Raw genomic sequence first — 25,753 nt, forward strand, 5'->3', positions numbered from 1 at the left:
TTCACACTGGCGTAGTATTTCACAACAGACAGTTGTTTAACAGTCATCCTAGCCTTGTGTTATTGTCACAGTCCATGTCGCATCCGTCGACTTGTCTTTCGGCATCGTGGTAGTCGGAAGGCTGTGTACACGGCCTCCGTCCTAGTAGCCATCATTTGACCAAGTTATTTCGTACTCTGATCCGAATTTTCGCTGAATAATCGCATGCGTGATCGAGTGATCAGCTCTTCCGTATCCTTGTGAATAGCCATATATGTGAATGCTCTTCTTGGAGGGTTCGTGATTGATGCGTCCCCCTCCAACACACTCGCAATCCAGTCCCCTTGCTTCGATGTTTGGGGAGAATTTGTCGTAAATGTCAGCGTGGAAACATGCTTTGGAGAATCCACGGACAATGTGCTTGAATTCACGATCCTTTTCAGGGTCGTGGACCTTCATTAGAATGTATTTGAATTTTCCACTCTTATCAATTTCCACATCTCTGACGGCGAGGAGTTTGGGATTCTTGTAGGAACCAGCTGTAGCAATGTTTGCAGCCATTTTCCGATGCTTTCGAATCACAGTACTTGTCCAAAAGTGTTGGAAACCGAACGACTTGTGGTAGGTATCGGTATAGTGTTTCCTTGTGACACGTGGTGATCTTGATCTTGCGAGTCACACAAAGAGAACGAACACTCTGAGAGCTGTGAAAGTTTTCACAGACCTAATATTCTCATGCCCACAACAGACAACGGAAGCCAAGTAATGTATCGCAGGTCGGGGTTCGCATACTCGTCTCTCTGATTGGTTGAGGCTGTTCTTGAGTAGAATGAATGAATCCCGACTTCGGAGCTTGCCACACCTGTTACGCTGTGTGGAGCTTTACTCTCTAACGTGGGAGGTTGAAAAGTCAACAAATATGGCGGCGCTGTTTAGGTGCGTGGTCCGGGAAGAGCTGTACCCTTTTCAAGGGGGTTTGCAGTTCTATCGCGACGAGTTATTGCTGAGGATTGTAAGAGTTTCTTACGTTTTTGTCGACATGCAAACCACTCCTCGAACTTGAGACGTTCCCTATGCACGTGAAATATTTACCGGTATCCAACTGAACATGTTGTGATAGGAATGTCTGAAGGTCATAATCCGAAAGGAAGGAAACAATTTTAGGAGAGTCAGTATTGTTGTATCTAAAATGAAGACAATATGTAAAACATTCGCCTTGTTTGTTCATGTGAATGGGAGCAAATGTCTTGTCACGAGCTCACCGGTACCACTGAATGTTGGAGGATTGACTTAGAGTTACCTCCCTTTTTAAACACAAACTATGCTTTCAAAACCAGAGTACTGGCTTTTTATTGATATATTATAATATGCCATCATGTTTATGTATATTTCGCCACTTTATTTACTAATATCATACAAAACATTTTCTAATGGGACTGAAAATGAAGAAATTGTGTTTTACAATATTGAGTGATATGGTGTGGGAAGGGTAGATAAACAAACTCGTATTCCAGCCACCTTGGAATAGTGCTAAGGGACCGTTCATAATTTATGGGTGGGGTGATGATGATTTTTTGTTAGAAGCATGTACAATATGAATGACCCCCGTAACATTTATGTACAAAATAAGTGACCCCCCCATATCATGTACGGCCTACCTTTAGAATACAGCACCACAAACTTTAAAAATACGTCATAATACCCTTTTACGTAATGTGATGTGATTTTGTTCGAAAGCACGTTCTCGAAACAATGCCTTATGACGCCTGCATGGCAACACGGTTGTCTGGCTCAGCGAGTGCGTATAAGCTCCGCTCACTGGTGTTTCATCTCTACGAGCTATGTCATTGCATAAGCCCAACGATGTTGAGAGTTTCCAGTAGTTGTATATCAAGGCGGATGCTAATATTTTGCAAGCACCAGTTTGAAATATTTTTCTTTTTCACTAATATACTCATATTTATTTGTATTACGGGCTGCTGAGGTGTTATGTTTTGTGTATTTTGTATTTTTTAATTTTTTAAATTTACATATATATATTTGTCATTCAGTAATTTGCACCATTACATAGAAAAGTGTTTTATTAGTATTTTATTTTTCGAAGGTAATAATGCATTACACTAGACACGCCAGTCGTTTTATGCCGGTTCGGTCAATGCATTCTATTTATTAGGATTAATTCAAGGGATTGGGGGTTAGGGCTGTAGGGCTAGGACTAGGACTAGGACTAGGGTTAGGGTTAGGGTTTAGGTTAGGGTTGGGGTTGGGGACCTAATGCAATATATAGTAGGTACATGTCCGGTGGTTCGGTCAATGCATTCTATTTATTAGGATTATTTCAAGTGGTTAGGGTTAGGGTTAGGGCTGAGGGTTTAGGGTTTAGGGTTAGGGTTAGGGTTAGGGACCTAATCCAATATAGCAGGTACATGACCGGTGTAATACGTGAGTACCATTTGTTGTTTTTCCTTTTGCATTTTAATACTTTTATTTCAAAGCCGGTGGAAACCAAAAACGCCGAAAAGTACATTATGAAATGGGTTAATGTAGACATTTTGGGCTAATGGAAATTGGTCTGGAATTTGCACTCAAGCCTCTTTCACACGCAACATAAATTTTGTAAAGTAATGATTCAAGGCTAACTCCACCGTACCGCCACACTACATGCTCATGTCTCCCTCGTTCCTTAGTGCGATCCACATTATCCTTACAGTGTTCCCTACATCACTTTTCTGTCACAAAATCACCGATTTATATAAAGCCGCCGCCATTCATGCATGCACCGTGGAAATCTACGCCTGACGCCAACAACCCTTTTCAGTTTGAGGCATATCGCTCATTCCACGCCACACGTTAATTTGTAGATTACGGAATGGGACGAGTGTGCCAAATGGCATCGGATCCATTCGCAATTGTCCGGAGAATAAAATCACGAGACACCAAGTCTACCCGTAGCATTCTGTGAATTGTCCGTGACCTATTCGACTCTTTCCGTTCATTTCGTGGCGTCACAGGAATGACTTCGATAAATTTGCACATTGTGCAACAGTGTGGACGTAGCTCAGTCGGTTAGCTGTCGAGCTAACAATCCGAAGGTCGCGGGTTCGCGTCCGACGGGTTCTCACAAACTGGTTGCTTGTCTTAATGACACGTGACCTACGGCAGAGATCGTCCTCACGAGAAGTTGTGGTACTGTATTCTAAAGGTGCCATTACAAATTTAGGAATATCAATACATGATTAAAAGTTAAAACTTGTCTGAGATCCCACTGAGAAGGGATAAAACTCTAGTTTTAGTCTTTATTGGATCAGCCTAGATTATATTTAGCAATTAACTGCTGCCCTTTGTGGGTCAATTTTATCATATACCTACAGAAAAAGGCAATTATGTATTTTTCCAATTATATATTGTCAATTATTGAAAATGGACCAAAACTCCAGTGATTTATGTTTGGAGGAACAATATATGATGTCTGGTTAGGATGATAACTTTGTCAATGATATTTTCCCCCTTTTTCCAACTAGATATAATACATGTATTATACTTATCAGTATTATTTAAACATTTATAGACCTGCATGGGTATCAATAACATCAGTGAAAGGTTCATGTGAAACATATGATCGGAATATTGAAAGTGTCCCTTGAAAGTACTGAACTGGTATACTGTTTATCTTTTACAGTCTATGGTTATGTATACTAAAGATTCAACTTCACTGGCGCTGATATTACCATGCCGAACCTCATGGTTTAAATTCTGTCATTACTTGTTACTTACTGTGTCGCCTGCATCACCAATTGTGCTTGCAGTGTTGCCAGTATGGGGCTCGGTGGGCGAACTGGCTAAAGCGCCAGGCTAGTGATCCAGCGAGGTTGAGGTGTTGGGATCGAGCCCACCTGTGACCGGGTGTAAAAACCTTGGAGTCAACATTGTGTGCAGACTCTTTCAGTGTTGTCACAACCCCTAGTGTACAGTACACAACCCTGTGCACTTAAAAGAACCCACGAATCCGTTGGTATATTACCAGATGTTGGCCACATGAATACGTGCAAACACCTAGTTGCGGGTACAGCAACGTGCAGTGAACTTGGACAAAGTACTGTGACTATGTGTCCCAGTCCACCCAGCTGTGAGTGGGTACCTCGTTAGTAGTGTTGGGAATCGGAAACCAAATCCACTATCGACTATCGGAGGATTGTGGTGAACGATTATCGATTATAATCGAAATATATATACATTTTTATTGTAATCACCAATGTTAAGGGGTTTTCCACATTTTTTTCTAATTAATGTGTTTTTAATAACTAATGCTGTCATGCAATGAAATGCACGCATGCAAGAAAGACACTGGAATTGTAATTAAACAATAAAAGTGGTTAAAATTTTACAATGTGCATAGCTTTACGCTGTTGAGCGCATGTTTGTTCGTGAACATTCGTCAAATTTGATGGTTAGTTTACTTTATTCAAGGGTGCTATACAAAAACCGAAAATCGAAAATATATTTTTACAATCATTACGATAATCATTTTAAATCCTTCTTTCGATCGATTTTCGATTATTTTCGATCATCGGAACATCACTACTCGTTAGGATGAGAAAGCCACAATAACTCGGTGCGCCTAGTGGCTGCAAGAGTTGTATACTCCACAGGGAGTTGAGATTGATAATAAGATGTGCCGTTGAGATTGACATCCAATGATCGAGGGAAAAAAATACCTCAATTGTTGATTGAACATGTTGAACAACCTTGTACGATGTCTATAGTAGACTTCCATTTTGCAGTGCCTCAGACACAACATGTGCGATGTATGGGAGGCCAGGTCCCATCTCACTGGAAGACCGACAAACAAATAGTGGAAGAAAACAAAGTGACCATGGACTTTCACCCGGTGCCTGAAGGGTCTTGGAAGGAGGGGTACGGTCGCCGGAATGCCAGGTGGAACATCATGCTGGGGGCCAGTGCTGCAGTTCTAGGCATTACATATTTTGTGGTAAGTTTCATTTTGGACCAAAAAACCCTTGAAGGTCCGGGTTAGAATGTACCTGCAGTAACCCATGCTTGTCGTAAGAGGCGACTAACAGGATCAGGTGGTCAGGCTCGTTGACTTGGTTGGCACATGTCATCGGTTCCCAATTACGCAGATCGATGCTCATGCTGTTGATCACTGTATTGTCTGGGTCAGACTCGATTATTTACAGACCGCCGCCATATTGCTGGAATATTGCTGAGTGCGGCATAAAACTAAACTCGCTCACTCATTGGACCAAAAATCATTTAGGGATTGACAGTGTATATTTTCCCATTCTGTGAGGCATGAATTAAAAACTGTATGACTCTGTGGAGTAGATTTTCGATTTTTACATAATTTGATGGATAAATGTATGGATAATGATTGGGTGGATGGATAGATGGATGGTTGGACAGTGTGCGGGCAATTAGATGAACAATCAACCAGGTAAATACCTACCCTTCTCAGCACACACACTCCTTACCCCCTCCCCCTAAATAAAAGACACGAACACACTCACCCCCACACTGAAGGCCTGGGTTTTATTATCCACGTAAGCACAGCGTATGCAAATCTTTTTTGCAGTGAGCTTGTTTGAATATTTTAAATGCAGCATAAGATAACACCGTAAAGATCATTCTTGATGTAAGAAGAACCAAATGGGACATGGGTACTCGCAGTCACTGACTTCGTAAAGCATGTCACTGTGTCCTGATTACATAGATGATCATCGTACCCATGCGGGGAACCGAACCTGGGTCTTCAGCATGACAAGCAGACACTTTAACCATTACCCTACCAGTCCGCGCCAGTCACAGCATGCAACAAGCAACTGACAATTGTTGTATGATAACTTGAATGTTGTCTTGTTTGCAGCTGTGGAAGTCAGGCGCTGTGTATCTTCACAGCACGCCTCCGTTATGCAAGGGGAAGGATTCTGCTGATGCAGCAGGGGACGCATCAGGGACCCAGACAGAAAAATCACCTGACACAGGTACATTTAGGAGATAAACATGTGTTGGCTAATTTCCGGGTGTTATTGAGTATTTGAAGCATGGGAATTAGTGTTGGGAATTGGTTAAAATCTTATAATTGATGATTGGTTCATTACAACCGATCAATCATCGAAAGAAATTGGTTAGCGTCATTAATGAAATTTGTTAATGCACATAAAAATAAGGAAAAAACATGTAGTTCTTTTTGTTTTTGTTGGCAAAATTTCACGTCTTTAAAGGATAACTAGTATGTTAGGAACATAAATTTCTTGGAATCTTTAAGATAAATTCAATCATGAGTTGAAACGAGCTTGTAGTGCTTATGAAATGTAACAGACAAAACCAACCTTGTGAAAAATATTGTTAATGAAAACAAGTGTTCCAGAATTGTTTGTGTTCGATTATGAGAAAACATGATCGATTGCTTGGTCGTTTAGTCATTGCGACCAATCCTCGATTATTTCAATTAATCGTACCACCACTAATGGGAATTCATTTGGAACTGACAAGGTATCTGGCCAGCATCGGAGTTTTCAAATGAAATATTCCCTGGGACATCTGTGCTTCAAATACTCAATAACACCCGAAATTGGCAATCACATGATGTTTATCGACATTGTAAACACAAAAGTAAACCAAAAGGTCCACACACGTTTTTGTGTCTGCACTCATTGACATCGAGTACGGGTACAGCAGTGAAATGTCATCAGCCGGCCGTTTCGGCTGTCTCCCATGGTGGCATCTGAACTGCTCATTTGTGACGTCATTCGGACTTTACGTCACATTATGATTTGAATGACATCATCACAGCTGACGATGTAACAATACAATGGTGTGAGCGATGTTTGTATGTTTTAATACGCAGCGGATTTCCGGGAATCGAATACCATTTGATCATGTTTTCAACCAATCAGATTAAAGAACACAGTGACTTTTGGTTTACAATGTTTCAAAACATTTGTGACATGTTTCAAAACCCATTCTCTAGAAGTTCGTGAAGTCTACACTAACCCTTCTATCCATTACCCTGTACTTGTGAGCACGAACTACTGTTCCAAAAGGGGTTGTAGGGTAGCCTAGTGGTCAAAGTGTTCGCTTGTCATGCTGAAGACCTGGGTTCGATTTCCCACATGGGTACAATGTGTGAAGCCCATTTCTGGTGTCCCCCACTGTGATATTGCTGGAATATTGCTAAAAAGCGGTGTAAAAGCAAACTCACTCCTTCACTGTTCCAAAAAAGAAAGAAATGTGTCTCATCGTTTCAACCTTGGTGGTTAGTTCTTTCTTTTTCCCTTATATTTATACAGCTGTTCCTAAATTTTCTACATTTTCGGTTTAAATCTTCAATTAGAGTTATCTTTACTGCGTGAGTGCAGTATCGCATATATTTCATGGCAGTACAATGATCGTGTAGCTTTTTATGTATTGAAAACATGTGGACATATTTGTCATTTTGTTGAGAGGTTAGCTAACTATCTAAAAATGTTTAATTGAACCATTTGTTCTTGTTGATATAATGGAATTATCTTCGGAAATATTTAGAGGCATGACATCAGATTAGCTTTTGAAAGGGCTCCACTTAATGCTAATGACAGATTTACCTCCCTTGATGTAAAGCTGTCAGGTGTACACCTGACTTAAAACAATATGTTCATTATACTTTTGATTAAATTCAAGACCATGTACTATGAAATATTTGTTAAAAATAAAAAACGAAAAAATCCTGGTTTCTTTTCCAATTTTCAAATCTGCAATTGATGACAAACAATTTTGGATGTGGCCCAATGATTCACTGACTCGCTGAAATACTCACTGAATGTTATTTGATGACCTCCAGGAGCGGCACCTGGAATTGACTGGAGCAAGGTCCCTGACATCCCCAGCCACGCCCAGTACCTCCTTATAGGGGCAGGGACTGCATCTTTCGGTGCCTTCAGGGCTATCAAGTCCAGGGACCCCAAGGCCCAGGTTCAGTGTCTTACTGTTGTCATTTCAAATGTTATGTATCATTGTGCATAGAGTCCATGCTGGAACTGCTCTGCAACAACCCATGCTTGTTGTAAGGGGGTGGTCAGGCTCGCTGACTTGCTTGACCCATGTCATTGTATCCCAACTGCGTAGATTGAAGACTGGATTCTTTACAGACTACCTCCATGTAGCTGGAATATTTCTGAGTGCAGTCATAAACAACAAACAAACACATTACCACTACTATACTGAGCTGTATCTCTACTTAGCTTCTTACTAGGGGTGTCTATTGAAGGGGAAACAACTATAGCAATAGTCTAGTTTTTTCTCCTTGAATTGTCTCATTTGAAGTCATTTCCCAAATGAATGTATAGTTTATATGAAATAAAAACAAGCTGAAGTAGTTTCAGTCTCTTTTAAACACAGACAAGAAACTTGAAACCCAGATCAAGTTTGTTTAAGAGGCAACAGGGGCAGACAACTCTTAATCAAAGAGAATGCATCTGGTACTTGCTGTATTTTGCACTGTGTTTTCATCACCAGAAGTCTATTACTAGGCTATCGATAGCAACATACTATCAATAGTTTTTCGTTTCTACCATTTGCTTCCAATTGCTATTGGAGACTCAACAATTGCAATCGAAAGTTTTATGCATCATTGTAACCCTACTAGTTCCTCAAAGCATAAAATTATCATTATATGGTCAGTGTCTCAGTTTGCACTTGCTTATCATTATCAACTCCCTGGGGAGTGTACTACACAAACTGCCTTCTAAGAAAACCCATCTCAGTCTGACTGTGACATGTCAACTCCATCTCATTCTCACAGTAACCATAGCAACAGTATCTCAATCTTGCTGTAACATGCTAACACCATCTCAGATTCCTCTGGTACCACGGCAATGTTGTGCTGCAGGTGCTCCTGATCGGTGAGGAGAAGCGCATCCCGTACATGCGCGCCCTCCACTGTCCAAGGAGATGTGGTTCAGTGAGGACAAGGAGGGGGTGAAGAAGCTAAAGTTCAAGCAGTGGAATGGGAAGGAGAGAAGGTAGTACCCATGTAGGGGATGCCCTTGTAATATCAATCTGTCTCCCTTCACAATGCTCCATCACCCTGCACTCGTCCAGCCTTAGAAATTTATGACTGTTGGTAGTATTAACCCTGATCTATTAATCCACCAAATTTGAAGCTAATCCTTCTCAGACTCTTTTTTTTACTGTTGATTTTATTCAGTTCCAGTTTGTAGTGACCCATGAAGATCCGGGATAGAATAGGTCTTCAGCAACCCATGTGCTTGCCATAAAAGGCGACTATGCTTGTCGTAAGAGGCGACTAACGGGCGACTAACGGGATCGGGTGGTCACTTGGTTGACACATGTCATCGGTTCCCAATTTCGCAGATCGATGCTCATGCTGTTGATCACTGGATTGTCTGGTCCAGACTCGATTATTTACAGACCGCCGCCATATAGCTGGGATATTGCTGAGTGCGGCGTAAAACTAAACTCTCTCACTCACTCACTCCAGTTTGTAGTAATATTTAAGCCCTGAGAACTGGTTGAGAATTGTGTCCGTCAAATGTTATAGTCAGTAAGGACATCCATCCTGAGGCTCACCATCAAAACACCATATGTTCAGGCATCTAATATCTAGAATTCCCCATCACAAGTTTCCTTTATTGTCATTGGCAGTACCCAAGTGATACCTTCTTGTTTTGTGTTTGGAGCAACAATATTATAACCCCATGTTTTCTGCTCCAGCCTGTTCTTCGAACCGGGAGAGCTTCTATGTGGAACCAAAGAAACTGTCCCACCAAGAAAATGGTGGTGTCGCAATTCTGCAAGGGAGAAAGGTAACATTGGATTTTACAAGTCTTAGACAAATGTCTGTTGTTAGTATTTGCCACTAGAACCTTAGTGTCTGTGTAATACCTTTGAGGTTTATCTCAGAGCTACAGATAACATTTTGGGTCATTGACTTATGTACTTGTGTTCAACTCAATTAATTTTCCCTTGAGTAACCAAACAAATTGTACTCACCTCACTCAAACTCAATTGGGTAATTTTTCCATTTTCCATAATTGTAAAATATAATAAAGTTTATATGTTAATGTTTGTTATTTATATTTGATCTGTATTATGAGAAACAATAAGAAAGACTACAAGTTGCCAAGTTCATGTCCTGAAATAGAACCTCTCAATATACCTCGGTTATTTTATCTATCCACCGGTACGCAAGCTAAGATTTGACATTTTTGTGTGTACGCATGTAAGATCACATTTACTGGGTATTTACAAAAATTCAAGCGTACTTGTTCGCAATAGACTTAATAGGAATTGAGTTTTCACATAAATATTTGTGTAACTTATACAGATACGAGCTTATTTGTACCTATGTATCTTGATGTATAGATGAATTATGAATATGTATTGGAGAAAAGGAATGAATGTAGGCAGGAGTACAGATCACTATCAATGAAAGGATGACAATGCTGTTGGTTGCCATGACCACATGGTTTCTGTGGTGTGGTGTCACTCTGCTGTTGGTTGCCAAGGTCATATGGCTTCAGTGGTGTGGCGTCACTCTGCTGTTGGTTGCCAAGGTCACATGGTTTCAGTGGTGTGGCGTCACATGGTTTCAGTTTTGGTGGAAACTGGAATGGTAGTGATATTGTTTCAGTGGACATATACCGTATTTCCTCCTGATAAGTGCCAGGGACATTATTTCGGGGTGCTTATTTTTTCAACAGACTTCCAGACCTGGCACTTATTAGAGGCCCAGCGCTTTTGCGCTTACTGGGTGTGATTACCGTGATCGTTAGTGAGCTGCTTTATCCCCAGCACTGATTAGAGGAAATACGGTAGGTCAGTATACATGATATTAGTATTAGTGGTGCTGCACTGACATTGTATTTAAAGCAATCTATGCTTGTTGTACGAAACATGCAGTGGTCAAGCTTGATGACTTCAATTGCGAATGCCATTGTGTCCCAGTTGTACAGATCATTAGTCACCATGTCAATCACCGGGCTGCCTTCCCAGGTTCTATTACTCACAGACTGCCACAATGTCAATCACCGGGCTGCCTGCCCAAGTTCTATTACTCACAGACTGCCACCATGTCAATCACCGGGCTGCCTGCCCAGGTTCTATTACTCACAGACTGCCACAATGTCAATCACCTGGCTGCCTGCCCAGGTTCTATTACTCACAGACTGCCACAATGTCAATCACCGGGCTGCCTTCCCAGGTTCTATTACTCACAGACTGCCACCATGTCAATCACCGGGCTGCCTGCCCAGGTTCTATTACTCACAGACTGCCACCATGTCAATCACCAGGCTGTCTGCCCAAGTTCTATTACTCACAGACTGCCACCATGTCAATCACCGGGCTGCCTGCCCAGGTTCTATTACTCACAGACTGCCACAATGTCAATCACCGGGCTGCCTGCCCAGGTTCTATTACTCACAGACTGCCACAATGTCAATCACCGGGCTGCCTGCCCAGGTTCTATTACTCACAGACTGCCACAATGTCAATCACCGGGCTGCCTGCCCAGGTTCTATTACTAACAGACTGCCACCATGTCATTACTCACAGACTGCCACAATGTCAATCACCGGGCTGCCTACCCAGGTTGTATTACTCACAGACTGCCACAATGTCAATCACCGGGCTGCCTGCCCAGGTTGTATTACTCACAGACTGCCACAATGTCAATCACCGGGCTGCCTACCCAGGTTCTATTACTCACAGACTGTCACAATGTCAATCACCGGGCTGCCTGCCCAGGTTCTATTACTCACAGACTGCCACCATGTCATTACTCACAGACTGCCACAATGTCAATCACCGGGCTGCCTGCCCAGGTTCTATTACTCACAGACTGCCACAATGTCAATCACCGGGCTGTCTGCCCAGGTTGTATTACTCACAGACTGCCACAATGTCAATCACCGGGCTGCCTGCCCAGGTTCTATTACTCACAGACTGCCACAATGTCAATCACCGGGCTGCCTGCCCAGGTTCTATTACTCACAGACTGCCACAATGTCAATCACCGGGCTGCCTGCCCAGGTTGTATTACTCACAGACTGTCACAATGTCAATCACCGGGCTGCCTGCCCAGGTTCTATTACTCACAGACTGCCACAATGTCAATCACCGGGCTGCCTGCCCAGGTTGTATTACTCACAGACTGCCACAATGTCAATCACCGGGCTGCCTGCCCAGGTTCTATTACTCTGAGACCACCATGTCAATCACACAATGTCACTCACAGACTGCCACAATGTCAATCACCGGGCTGCCTGCCCAGGTTCTATTACTCACAGACTGCCACAATGTCAATCACCGGGCTGCCTGCCCAGGTTCTATTACTCACAGACTGCCACAATGTCAATCACCGGGCTGTTCTGCCCAGGTTGTATTACTCACAGACTGCCACAATGTCAATCACCGGGCTGCCTGCCCAGGTTCTATTACTCACAGACTGCCACAATGTCAATCACCGGGCTGCCTGCCCAGGTTCTATTACTCACAGACTGTCACAATGTCAATCACCGGGCTGCCTACCCAGGTTCTATTACTCACAGACTGCCACAATGTCAATCACCGGGCTGCCTGCCCAGGTTCTATTACTCACAGACTGCCACAATGTCAATCACCGGGCTGCCTGCCCAGGTTCTATTACTCACAGACTGCCACAATGTCAATCACCGGGCTGCCTGCCCAGGTTCTATTACTCACAGACTGCCACAATGTCAATCACCGGGCTGCCTGCCCAGGTTGTATTACTCACAGACTGCCACAATGTCAATCACCGGGCTGCCTGCCCAGGTTGTATTACTCACAGACTGCCACAATGTCAATCACCGGGCTGCCTTCCCAGGTTGTATTACTCACAGACTGCCACAATGTCAATCACCGGGCTGCCTGCCCAGGTTACATTACTCAGAGACTGCCACAATGTCAATCACCAGGCTGCCTGCCCAGGTTCTATTACTCACAGACTGTCACAATGTCAATCACCGGGCTGCCTGCCCAGGTTCTATTACTCACAGACTGCCACAATGTCAATCACCGGGCTGCCTGCCCAGGTTCTATAACTCACAGACTGCCACAATGTCAATCACCGGGCTGCCTGCCCAGGTTCTATTACTCACAGACTGCCACAATGTCAATCACCGGGCTGCCTGCCCAGGTTCTATTACTCACAGACTGCCACAATATTGCTGAGCATGATGTTAACCAGCCAAAAAATAAATACAACCTTGTTTGGTATAAAGATATACTCTTCATTTACTTTGTTTTGCTCTCAGTAAATGGAAAAAGAAGAAACAGTATTTTATTCCTAGCTGATAGGAAAGTGTGTGTATGCCCATAACAAACTGTGCATGCTACTGACTGTTTTCACATTTACCAACCAGGATCTAGATTTTCAAAGCACTCTTAGCGCTAAGATAGTCGTAAGTGCCATAAATTAACATTAACTTGCGACTATCTTTGCGCTAAGATAGCTTCGAAAATCTAGGCCCAGAACTCTTCACTGTATTCTTCTTTAATTATGATTTCAGGTGACAAAGCTTGATGCTTCACAGAAGAAAGTATGGTTGGACAATGGATCAGAAATCACCTTTGATAAGTGCCTTATTGCAACAGGTAAAGTCACTGCTTACCCCCGGGCAGTTGAGAATGAGAGCTGAAAAACATATCATCTGATCCGGAACAATTCTAGACCTCAATATAGCAGAGATAAGTGCAGTAGTCAAAGATTAGTATAGAACAAGAGTCATCAGAAGATGACATATCTCCCTGGCCCCCACATATTTGAAAGAACAAATCATCTGACAGTTACTTAAAGTCCAGCATGATTGTTTATTAGACTATGTCAAAATAGTTTCCATGGAAATCATGAAAAATATAAATGCCAAAAATCTGTAAATAGCAAAAGGCACCACTTCAAGATCTGTCTCATATATCTGCCTAGTTCTGTTGAAAGATATTGAAAGGTTTTCGAGTTGTGCTCCGGGAATGAAGCCCACCCTTCCCTTTTGAGACTAAGTCTGAATCGTTTCCATGGAAACTGAGAAAACAATAAATCACAAAAGTCTGTAAATAGCAAAAGGCACCACTTTAGGTTCTGTTTGATATATCTACCAATTTTTTTGAAAAATATTGAACGCTTTTTATAATTCCAAAACGTTTTCCATAGCTCTGGAAACAAAATGATTATGCAGACCTGGACAGATCACCACGGATGAGCGTGTTTGACTATATCCCCACATTACATGCCCGCATTACATGCCGGGGGGATAATAAAAGTCACTCACCTGTATTCTCCATTTCAGGTGGCAAGCCACGCAACTTGCCGGTGTTGGAGAGAGCTGGTGAAAAAGTGAAACAGAGGATAAACCTGTTCCGTTCAGTAAGTTGGATAGAAGATATGACATGACTGTGTGTTACCCTCAGGGTACAGTGACCATGTGTAATGATTATATGATTGTACATTTGCATCTGAGCAGTTTTCAATGCTGGTGTGTCAGTTGAAGTCATCCAATATCAAAGTGCTTCATTGTTCTGACATTGTTCTGACATCACAAATTAATTACATTGTGTCATCTGAGCAGTTGGCAATCTTGAGAGAAGTGTCTGTATAGTGTTGACATTTCTCTCTGTCTCACACAAACACACAACTCACACAACTCACACAACACAACACAACACAACACACACACAAACCAGAGGTGCCAATCAATACAACATATTCAATATTTGTCACAATTTTACACCTGAAATTACGACATTTTGATCATCATGGTGAAAGTCCGAATTTCTGAAATTTTGTGCATGACATGCTATTACTAAGACCTCAATGTCTGTGATTCTATTGAGTAATTGTCATTAATAATGCTTTCGTCCATCAAGATACTCAAGATCTCTGGTCCTTATTTCCGGTACCGGTATGTAAACTTACAGTAAACCTATGACATAACTGTAAGCAGTTACAGGTAAATACATTGTGGTACACAAGTATTAATTGGTCAGTAGGAAGGATTCCCTGAGAACCCCCCCCTTTCGGTGTCCAATCAGAAAAAGATAATGCGTCTTATGCCAGTGTATATTTTTGTGAAGGACAGTCTATTAAATAAGTAAGGCCGTCCTTTGGTTGGGGGAAATATTTGAAAAACATAAACATTTGTTGATATTTTATTGCTTTAGTTTTTGGGACTGGCTGTGTTTGTTCAGGACTGGTCACTTTTTTGGACAGCCAGTCCATGGACAGGCCATATTTCAAAACTATTTTATACACTACTTATGCAGATATAGTGTAACTATAGCCAAAACATATTCATTACACCTGCTAATTGATCAATTCATTATTTACCACAACTTTTACTGATATACCTATATAATAGCTAAAAGGCATGATATAACTGTTTAAAACGTGTTACTATCAGTTTCTAAAAAATACGATTTTTTCCAAGCAAAGTTACTATTTGGAGCTGAAAAAGGAATGGCACCTCTGACAAATTTTCATAATGCGTAATTCTGGAAATGAATTAATATGGACCACTGCATGATGCGATGGAAACAAAGAACATATGGCGGAGGTCCCAAGAGTTTAAGCCAGTGTCCTGGAAATCTGATGTCCACTCTACCAGAGGTTTCTATTTACAGATCAGTGACTTCCAGCATCTGGATGAAGCCACAAAATATGCCAAGTCTGTGGCTGTAATCGGAGGGGGGTTCCTCGGCAGTGAGCTGGCTTGTGCTCTGGGTAAACGAAGTGAGTGGACCATCGTATAGTCGGTCACCAGAGGGAGGGTGGAGTAGTCAACTGGTTATAGTGTTCGCTCGTCATATTGAAGACCTGGGTTTGATTCCCCACATGGGTATAATGTGTGAAACACATTTGTGGTGTCCCCTGCCGTGACATTGCTGGAATATTGCTAAAAGTGGTGTAAAACTAAACTCACTCACTGTGTCAGTCACCAGACGTGTTCAGTTCGATCAAATATGTGTAATTTTCTTTGTTCCAGTAAATAACTATGGACACTTGTCTATTTACACGAACAGACTGTATATCCAGTATTTTAACCATCTTTGGCTCATCTTTTTAAAACTTACAAATTAAAAAATATATTTAACTTTTAAAAAAATTTAAAATGATAATTTTTTATATTTTTTTCCTGTTGATTTTACTATAATTATGTTATTTTACTATAATTATATTATTTAAAATGCTCTATGTTAAGACAGGATTTAAAACTGAAATTTTTAAATAATGTTTTTTCCAACCTACCAACCTGGATCTTCAGACCAAGACTCTGTGACTCTGTGTACACTGTAGTGTATTGATAATCAAACGAATGGAATCAAGGGAGTGAAAAGTTACTGACACCCACAGATCGCTATCAATACCCAATGTAAATAATAAGTTGTGAGTAAACAGTTCTGGACATGTCTTAGTGTAAAAGTTGATCAATGAAAATATTTTTGTTTTCAGGCAAGAAAAATGGTATGAAAGTGTATCAAGTGTTTCCTGAAGCAGGTGAGTGAAAACTTCTATATTCATTGATGAAGTAGTGTTCCCCCTAGGATTCAGAAAGGGCAGGGTAACTTAAGCAAAAAGGGCAATTCATAATCTAAAAGGGCATTTTGGTGAGGATTATTGAAAAAATAACAATAACAAAATGTATATGAAGTCAAATGCTCTTATAATTTTATTTCTAAAGTTCATTTATTACTCTTGTCATTTTGCATTTTAAGATCAAAACTTGGAAAAAAGAGCATTTCAAGGCATTAATCTGTTATCACATTTGTTTACAATTTCACAAAACACGCAAACAACAATTTACAATCTTCTTTTCTTTCTTGCCAAGCATCTGTTCACAACTTTCTTCAAGTCAATGTCTGAAACTGACGATGCATTCAGGCTAATCATGAGAAGTCTGTTGCAATTTTTAACACTGAGTCTGTTTCTATGATCTGTCACAATCAGTTTCACTCTTGAGAACACTCTCTCAACTTCAGAAGTTGACAATCACAGTTGCATGAATGGACAGTAATTGAACAATGTTTGGATTCAAGTTTCCAAGTTGAGGCTTGAGTCTTCAAAATGGTGGAGGGTGAACTGGTGTCAAGCTCCTTTACTTGACTCCACTCAATCTGTGTTTGGTCGACATTAAGTCCATTTCTGCCCTTGGTGTTCCACTTAGAACATAATGAACAAAACATCATTCCCTTCTTTTTGTAATCTTCTGAGTACCTCGACCAGGGACGGTTTTGTTGCCACTTTGTGTCAAATGCAGTCTTGTGACCACCATCTTTGTTCTGTGTTGGATTAACTGACTCTGTCTCGTGTGCCCTTGAGTTTTCATAGGAAACTACCTCTGACTCGTCTAAGTCCGGTCTGAAAAAAAATATATACAAAGTTAATATACCATATTCAAAATATTCTTAGATATTAAATTTGCAATCATAATTATTAAAACAAACATATCACACAATAATACACCTGAATGTAAGTATCTACTGTGGAGAGCCTCGACAAGGGTGTGGCTTCCCATTGTTTGAAATCGTAAAATAGTTTTACTCCTTCAAGACTTACATTTTTATGAAATCGACACTAAACACTAAAAACAAGGCTACCAAGTGAAGCTGTTACGCAAGCTGAATTAACTATTTCATTTCCCAGGACAAGCAACAAAATAATTCAAGATCAATTTCAAATTGCCGATGGATTAAAAATGGCGAACATTTTCGAGTTTCAGATTTTCACCTAAACAGCACAGTCACATGAATATCGGTCCCCCAATGGTACCAAAATACATCCCATGTAGTTCACACATCGATGTCTTTAATAACTGAAGGTTTTATTTGAAAGGCATGTGAAATGGAAATGGAAATCAACGGCCTAAAAATCACGAACTTAGAGGCACATACCTGTTAGGAGCGAAGAAATCTATTAGTCGGCGACACTTCCTTGCTTCAACCTTCACCGCTTCTTCTCTTTTCCTTTTGATTCTTTCCTTGGTAGGCATTGTGATCTGTAAAGCGAATTAAACACCTTTGACTTCGCCATGGTTTAAATGCCAATTTCCTAATCATTATCAAAGCAATTTGCGTTCCCCCTAGAAAGGGAGAGAACTCCGTCCTTAATGAAATCCGGAAAATACACACGGGTTGTTGTAAATTGAGGCGAAAAGGGCAGGGCGCAAAACAAAAAGGGCAGGGCTCAAAAATCAAAGCGCAGGGCGCAGCGCCCTCCTAAATGTGCCTAGGGGGAACACTATGAAGTAAAATAGCAGTCAGTTGCTAAACAACTTAGTTTGCCATCAAATGTTGACAGAACAAGGTTACATGTTGATTCAAAGCTGAAACTGATGCAGTAGCTAAGAGGAGATAAGTCTGTGAAGCAACTTGTTGTGAAACCAACAAAGAATAAAGCAATATAATACACTCAACAATTGTATTCTAAAATTAAGTTTACAAATTTATACAAATTAATAAAAAGGTAGTCCACAATGTGGATTGGGTGGTCAGGCTCTATGATGTCACTGATCGCGTCAGCTTGCACTGATGGTGATGCTGGTTGCTCATGCTTTTAGTCACTGGTTTGTGTGGCCCAGAGTCAATGATTTACATGAAATTGTTAGATCAGAGCTGTCTGTGGTCAACTCACTCGTTGTTTAAATCTAGTGTTGCTGTTGCTGATATCTTGTCCTGTCTGATACAGGTAACATGGGCCGTGTCCTGCCAGAGTATCTTAGCAACTGGACCACCGAGAAGGTACAAGCAGGTACGAGGGCATATTTACAGAAGGTGGATGTGGGTTGCGCACAGCTTGTTTTTTAGACACCTTATATATTAAATTCACCCTTGACCGTGTCTCCTTGTAGTCAACTTCAGGACTTGGGTGTTGTGGCATCCTCGTCTCAGAATCCTAAATCCACCCCTGGAAGGGAGTGGTTTCATGTTTTATGAAGACAGGAAATGTTTGTGGTTAAGAAATCTTATTTGCTTGTAATAATGATTCAATCTTTATGATTGAGGAAACTTTGCTGCTTGTAATGATGCTTCTAGGGCTCAGGATTTAGCCATGAAAATATCTTTACAAACAATGGAGGAGTTGTTCTCCGTGACAGCTTCGTGTCTTCATTTTGATCCAAATTCTCAACAGTAATAGTAATAGTCCGCTTATATGGCTCTCATATCCTACTAGGCGTGGTGGGGTAGCCTGATGGTTAAAGCGTTTGCTCGTCACACTCAAGACCTGGTTCGATTCCCCACATGGGTACAATGTGTGAAGCTCATTTCTGGTGTCCCCCGCCGTGATATTGCTGGAATATTGCTAAAAGCGGCGTAAAACCAAACTCACTCACTCATATCCTGCTCACGGCGCTACGTACATTACTATCCCTGGTCATAGGACACTATCGTACTTTCCGAGACTTTTTCAACTCCCTGGGGATCATACAGCGAGCGATTTTGTCTGGAGCTATGTGAGGCCATATAGATTTATGGGAGTCCATATTTTACAATATAGTTATGCTTAGGTACACTACAATAATGTAATTTGATCAAGTTCTAAGCAGTATCTGCATATGTAGACTTTGAACCAAAAGCTTAGTACATTATACCAGTGTTAATCCATGTTTTCATTACAGGAAACATTTGACCATTGTCTCACGAAAGATCCTACCCACTGCTGCTTTTTACTTTTTATCTAAGGTTGCACTGTCTCATTATAAAGTGCCATGTATTCGAGTTACTCAGGAGTCAAAGCATTAAAGAAAAAAAGAAAAAAATAATTCTCATTTAAACATCTACAACTCTATCCTAGGCTGATGTTCTTTCTGGATCTCAGGACAGATGGGGTAAAATATTGGGCGCTGGAGTTGGGGGTTGGGTACACTATATGGAAAGTATATATCAGTCATAATAAAAGCATAGCCATATTTCTTCATTGTATATATGTCTTTTTCAACACATGATTATTAGGTAAGAATTGATTTTGTGAAAGTAACATTCCCCATGCTGAAATTTATATTTTGTGCTGCAGAGGGTGTGAATGTTATCTCAAACAAGATTGTAAATTCTGCTGAGTTTGTCAAAAACGAGGTGGTCCTGGGTCTGAATGATGGAAGCACAGTGAGTACAAGAAATAGTCACATTTATTTAATGTGTCGAAAAAGTTCAAATTTCTATAAAATTATTTACATTAATTCATAAAGTTATTATACATTCCTAGCAGAGAGGGCATTGGGGTAGCCTAGCGGTTAAAGCGTTTGCTCGTCACGCCAAAGACATGGGTTCCATTCCCCACATGGGTACATTTCTGGTGTCCCATGCCGGCATGTAGCTGGAATATTGCTAAAGGCGGCGTATAACTAAACTCACTCACTTACTCCTAGCAGAGAGCTTGACACACAATGAAAGGCAGAAGCAAAATATGCCTCAGACACTCAATGCCATGTCTTGGCTGGCCCTACAGTCTAAGGTATTACAGTACATGGTTCCAGTACCAGTGATCCAGGTTAGAATTGGTCTTCAGTAACCCGTAAGAGGCAGGATTGGGTGGTCAGGCTCACTGACCGGGTTGACACATGTCGTCGTATCCCAATTGGTGATCGATGCTCATGCTGTTGATCACTGGACTGTCTGGTCCAGACTTGATTATTTACAGACCACTGTCATATAGCTGGAATATTGCTGAGTGGTGTTAAACAACAAGCAAACGAACACACAATTTGGTGTTTGATAGACAGAAATATTGTTCAAGCTCACTGTTTCAGGTAAGTGCAGAGCAGGTTGTTGTGGCTGTAGGTCTGGAACCTAATGTGGAACTTGCCAAGACGTCCGGCCTGGAGCTGGATGAATCTCATGGTGGCTTCCGCGTCAACGCTGAACTTGAGGCTCGATCAAATGTGTGGGTGGTGAGTAAACTTTACTTTATTTTCTTTTGCTGAGGCTAATTGTTGCTTTCGGCCATCTTGTCCAATGTGTTGCTTCAATGACCGGTGGTTTATATGTCCATGGTACTATAAACCATCTCCCATGTGTCTTTTGTAGGCTGGTGATGCTTCCTGTTTCTATGACATTCGGCTGGGACGGCGCCGCGTTGAGCATCACGACCATGCAGTTGTCAGCGGGAGACTGGCTGGGGAGAATATGACGGGGGCAGCCAAACCTTACTGGCATCAGTCCATGTTCTGGTCAGTGATTGTTGGTTGCTTCATGTTACACTCGTCAGTATTCCAGCTAAATGACATTGATGTACATAATGATTGACCAGACAATCCAGTGATTGATATTATGAGCAGTGCTGCAATATTCAAGCTCTGTGACCGCAGGTCCAGACAATATTATATGATTTATATCTTGATCAATGACCCACGAAGGTAAGTTGACAAGCAATCAATCAAGGCACACAGACTGACTCCAGGTCTGTGAAGTCATTTCTTCAGGCCAGCAGAGGTTGCTGGGGAAATGTCCTTACCAGAAATCCTCACTGGGATTAAAATGAGAAGACAGAGCTTCATCTGGTCAGGCTCGCAGATACCTGTGCACACTATTTCATATGAGTGTCAATGACACATTTCATGACCCGTGAAGATCAGGGTTAGAATTGATCTTCAGTAACCCATGTAAGAGGCGACTAACGGGATCCGGTGGTCCGGCTCATGATGTTGATCACTGGATTGTCTGGTCCAGACTCGATTATTTACAGAACGCCACCATATGGCTGGAATATTGCCGAGTGTGGCTTTACACAACAAACAAAGCTTCATCAATTTCTGTTTTTGTTAGTTCACCGTCTAACATTGGTATGATTGCTGGAATATTAATAAAAGCAGCATAAAACCCAACTCCCTTATTTATATTGCGGAAAAGTGACTTCTTGCAAACTCTAGCTGTTGTCATTTCCAGTGATACCGATTAATCTGAAAACACAACTTATTGGGCTGTGAGCTGTTGAGAGGGGTGTCTGAGTTGCCTCCCTTAACACCTGACATGGAACTGGCATGTTTGAATAGGTTTCAAGTTCCGAGATTTTTTTTAATAAAGAATGGAAACATTGAACATGTTTTTTGTATTGCCTTTGTCAGAATAACATATTGCCCAGAATAACAACTCTGTAACTAGAACCCCAGACTCTTTTTAAAAGAATCAATGGGTTTTCAAAGCTGTAGCTCCTCCCTAAACCTCTTTCCTTATCTTTGTAATTTGTAGATGTCAGCCCATGTTATGTAAATATATGAATTTTTGATAAGATATTTTGAAAAATCCCAATAATGTCAAAATATAAGGAATGAAATTGTGACTGTCCTATCATCATCACTTGTATTTCCAACAGGCTTCTTCCTTAAGCCAGCAAGAGCCAGTGATATATTTAAGGTGGATATGTGTACTATCCTTTGTGTCTTGGCCTGTTTTTCCAAATTTATTCCAATGATTAAAATTGAATTGAATATTAGGACATCAGCTGACCATATTTTCAATGTGAAAACAGGGAATCTAATGATTTATATGCTGCAAATTAGATGTAGAACCAATGTGAAAGTGAAGATCATGAGAGGAGCAGTGATGGTGTGGGAGTGGAGTGTTTTATGTTGATCTAAATTATAGAAGTTATGTGATAACCTTTTAGCCATGATTACACTGTTTATGTTCAAACATTCGTGACCCGTGAAGATCCGGGTTAGAATGAGCCTTCAGCAACCCATGCTTGTCGTAAGAGGCGATTAACGGGATCGGGTGGTCAGGCTCGCTGGCTTGGTTGACACATGTCATCAGTTCCCAGTTGTGCAGATCGATGCTCATGTTGTTGATCACTGGATTGTCTGGTCCAGACTCGATTATTATAGCTCGAATATTCCTAGTGCGGCATAAAACTAAACTCACTCACTCACTCAAACATTCGTTATATACTTCATAACACTTTATTTGCACAAACAGTGAGCATATACTAAATACAGAAATATCAATGCCCAATAAGAATGACAATGTGTAAATAATGTGTAAATACTCAAAGGCTAAAATAATCTGGAGCATTCTGTATCCTTTATCTGACAGTGTCATGTATGAACCTTACCTTGTATTCAGGTCTGACCTTGGTCCGGAGGTCGGGTATGAAGCTATCGGAATTGTGGACTCCAGCCTGCCGACAGTGGGAGTGTTTGCCAAGGCCACGGCGCTGGACACGCCTAAAGCTGCCGTAGAGGAGAGTGGGGAAGGGGTTCGCTCAGAGGCAGAACAGGTTTGTTTGTTTGTTGCTTATGTGTTTGTTTCTTGCGGTGCGTGGGTAGCCCAGTGGTTCAAGCTTTTGCTTGTCACACCAAAGATCTGGGTTCGATTCCCCACATTGGTAAAATGTGTGAGGACCATTTTCTGCTGTGATATTGCTGGAATAATGCTAAAAGCGGCGTGAATTAAACTCAGTGAGTCAGTCTTTTTTTATAACCAACTGAACAATATTCAGGTTATATGAAAATTGTTGTCTGTAAATAATCAAAGTCTCTATCGGACAATCCAATGATTAATATTGTGAGCTATGATCCATGCATTAACATCACTAAGTAGCTGCATCTGATCGTCCTATACTTTGGGCCACCTTTCACAACCAGCACAGGTAACACTTGCTGGCCGTCAGTTTTAGCCTGAAATCCCTACAGCTTTGAGGTTAGTAGAGGAAGGTTTCAGAGGCTGACGTCAAATTTTCAAAATGAGTTCCACTAATCAGGGAATGAGTGAGTGAGTATGGTTTTACGGCGCTTTTAGGAATATTCAAGCAATACCACGGCAAAGATTAGCTGATGCAACCTTCTACTAGGATTTGTTAGGCTCAGAATAGCAGTGTAACGAATAATAAATGGGCCTAAGTTTACTTCTGGTTAAGTTATGGGTGTTCTGAAGTCATGTTTAAATACGCGAGTTCTCTCAACTGATAGGTGTCTCAAGTTCTGTTCAGTTATGGATGACTCATGTTTTAGTAACTTAATGGGTGTCCTGAAATTACATTTAGGTATTCTCATGTTATCTCCCACAACTGATCTGAAATGCTCTGAGACTTTTGTTTGTCTTTCTGTATTAACTGTGACATTTCTTCTTTCAGGCGGCCAAGCCATCTTCAGTTCCTTCTCCACAACCAAAGGCCCCGGAAGAAGGCGAGGACTTTGGCAAAGGCATCGTGTTCTACCTCAAGGATAAAATCATTGTTGGCATTGTGCTGTGGAACGTTTTTAACAAGATGCCTATTGCCAGAAAGGTGAGTTATCTTTTTCTCAAGCTTTGAGGCAGAATAGGTAAAGAAATATATTTTAGAGCCAATTTAATGATTTTTGGATGGTTGAACAACATGAGAATTTGTCACTGATCTATGGAATTCTGAGGATTCCGTCTCATCAACAGTGAGGATGATTTTAAGGGTGGGGTGGGGGTCACCCATTTTGTTCTGGGGAGCTAGTGTGTGTGTGTGTGGGAGGTTCCATCAATTCTGTACACATGTACTATGGGGTCATAACAATATGTTTAAAATTATGCTTAGAAATTATGGGAAGGTGTGTGTGTGTGGGGGGGCATTGATTTTGTACATGACAAGCAGGGATGGGGGGGTGTAACTTATTTTGTACATAAATTTTAGGGGGAGTCATTCTATATTGTATATGCTTCTCCATAAAAATCATCATCACCCCCCCTAGCCATACATTATGAAGGTCCCTAATCAGAATGCAGGAATTATAATGAAGACAAAAACAATGAATTTTTCCTCTTTATTTTAGGTCCTCCGAGATGGAGCTGAAAATGAAGACCTTTATGAAGTGGCCAAATTGTTCAACATTCATGAAACATCTTCATGATAATGAATCTATTCAGTATGACTGATTGAAAATGATTGTTTTCTTCAGATGCGTGATTAATCTGAAAGTGTGCTTTCAGAGATGAGATTTTTCTGATGTATGAAATTTTTGTTTTCCTCTTTTCTCAGTTACAGTTTGCTACACATTGTCTCATCATGGATACATAAATGTTAATGGAGGATATGTTTCAATTGTGCCTACAAGTTTAGCTGTATCTAGCTTAATGTCTTCTTGTAAACAAACATTATAGTTAAGATTATTTTACCAACCCACTTGTTATACAGCCTCTAATTATTCTATTGCCATCTTTAACAAATAAGATTTAAAATTTGCACTTCAGTTGGATCTTATTCAAAATGCATGGTAAAAAGTAAAATCTTTCTTCAAACAGACAGGTCATGCTAAGTTTGAAATAAAAAAGACCATATATTTATTTAGTTGGTTTTCCAATTTTGGGGGCTAAATTCTAATGGTGGCAGTAAAAACAACAACTGAAAACAAAGTTGCAACTTGCAGGTTGGCATTGCTATGATGTACGGTGCTGTGTTTCTGCAGCTATGGTCCATGTGTGACAAAGAGTTTATTCCTTCCACACCAATTAGCATGATTGTGAAAAATACTAAAATATATTTGTTTTACTAGAATAACTATTTCGATAATTTTAATAGTGTGCCCAAATATATTTGTTCAGTCATTTGTTTTAAATTTCTGTTTTTTCTGTCATGAAAACCAATTTAAATAAAACAACATTTCTGATCCTTCATGCTGCTCAGATTACCCCAGATGAACCAGCTTACAAGTTTGCATATTACTTCTGTGTTGATTTTGTTGATTAATAATTACACTGTTACCTTGTTTATGTTTGCAAAATTGAGACCTATAGGCATGTGGAGTGTAGAAGTATGTGATCCCATGGATAAAGTATCTGCCCTCCT

At 40.8% G+C, this 25,753-nt stretch overlaps 2 protein-coding genes across 2 annotated transcripts; one reads left to right on the forward strand and one right to left on the reverse strand.

The window, feature by feature from the left end:
• Nucleotides 1-25,675, forward strand: LOC124272275 (apoptosis-inducing factor 1, mitochondrial-like). Its single transcript, XM_046707442.1, is given in 19 exon segments — nt 1-991; nt 4,761-4,969; nt 5,864-5,981; nt 7,820-7,950; nt 8,867-8,905; nt 8,908-8,999; nt 9,712-9,727; nt 9,729-9,803; nt 13,530-13,614; nt 14,304-14,380; nt 15,634-15,742; nt 16,463-16,507; nt 18,695-18,757; nt 20,021-20,109; nt 20,754-20,894; nt 21,031-21,173; nt 23,065-23,218; nt 24,074-24,226; nt 24,741-25,675. Coding segments are annotated over 18 exon segments (1,791 nt in total). The 5' UTR covers nt 1-991; nt 4,761-4,786; the 3' UTR covers nt 24,819-25,675.
• LOC124272279 lies at nt 16,827-18,123 on the reverse strand. Its single transcript, XM_046707445.1, has 2 exons — nt 17,902-18,123; nt 16,827-17,368 (listed from the first exon to the last, which is right to left on the reverse strand). The coding sequence occupies exons 1-2, from the start codon at nt 17,997-17,999 to the stop codon at nt 16,960-16,962; spliced, it is 507 nt and encodes a 168-aa protein (XP_046563401.1). The 5' UTR covers nt 18,000-18,123; the 3' UTR covers nt 16,827-16,959.
• Nucleotides 25,676-25,753: the final 78 nt, after the last annotated feature.

The sequence above is a fragment of the Haliotis rubra genome, unplaced genomic scaffold (assembly GCF_003918875.1).
Source record: "Haliotis rubra isolate DU_JTF1 unplaced genomic scaffold, ASM391887v1 Scf168, whole genome shotgun sequence".
NCBI lineage: Eukaryota > Metazoa > Mollusca > Gastropoda > Lepetellida > Haliotidae > Haliotis > Haliotis rubra.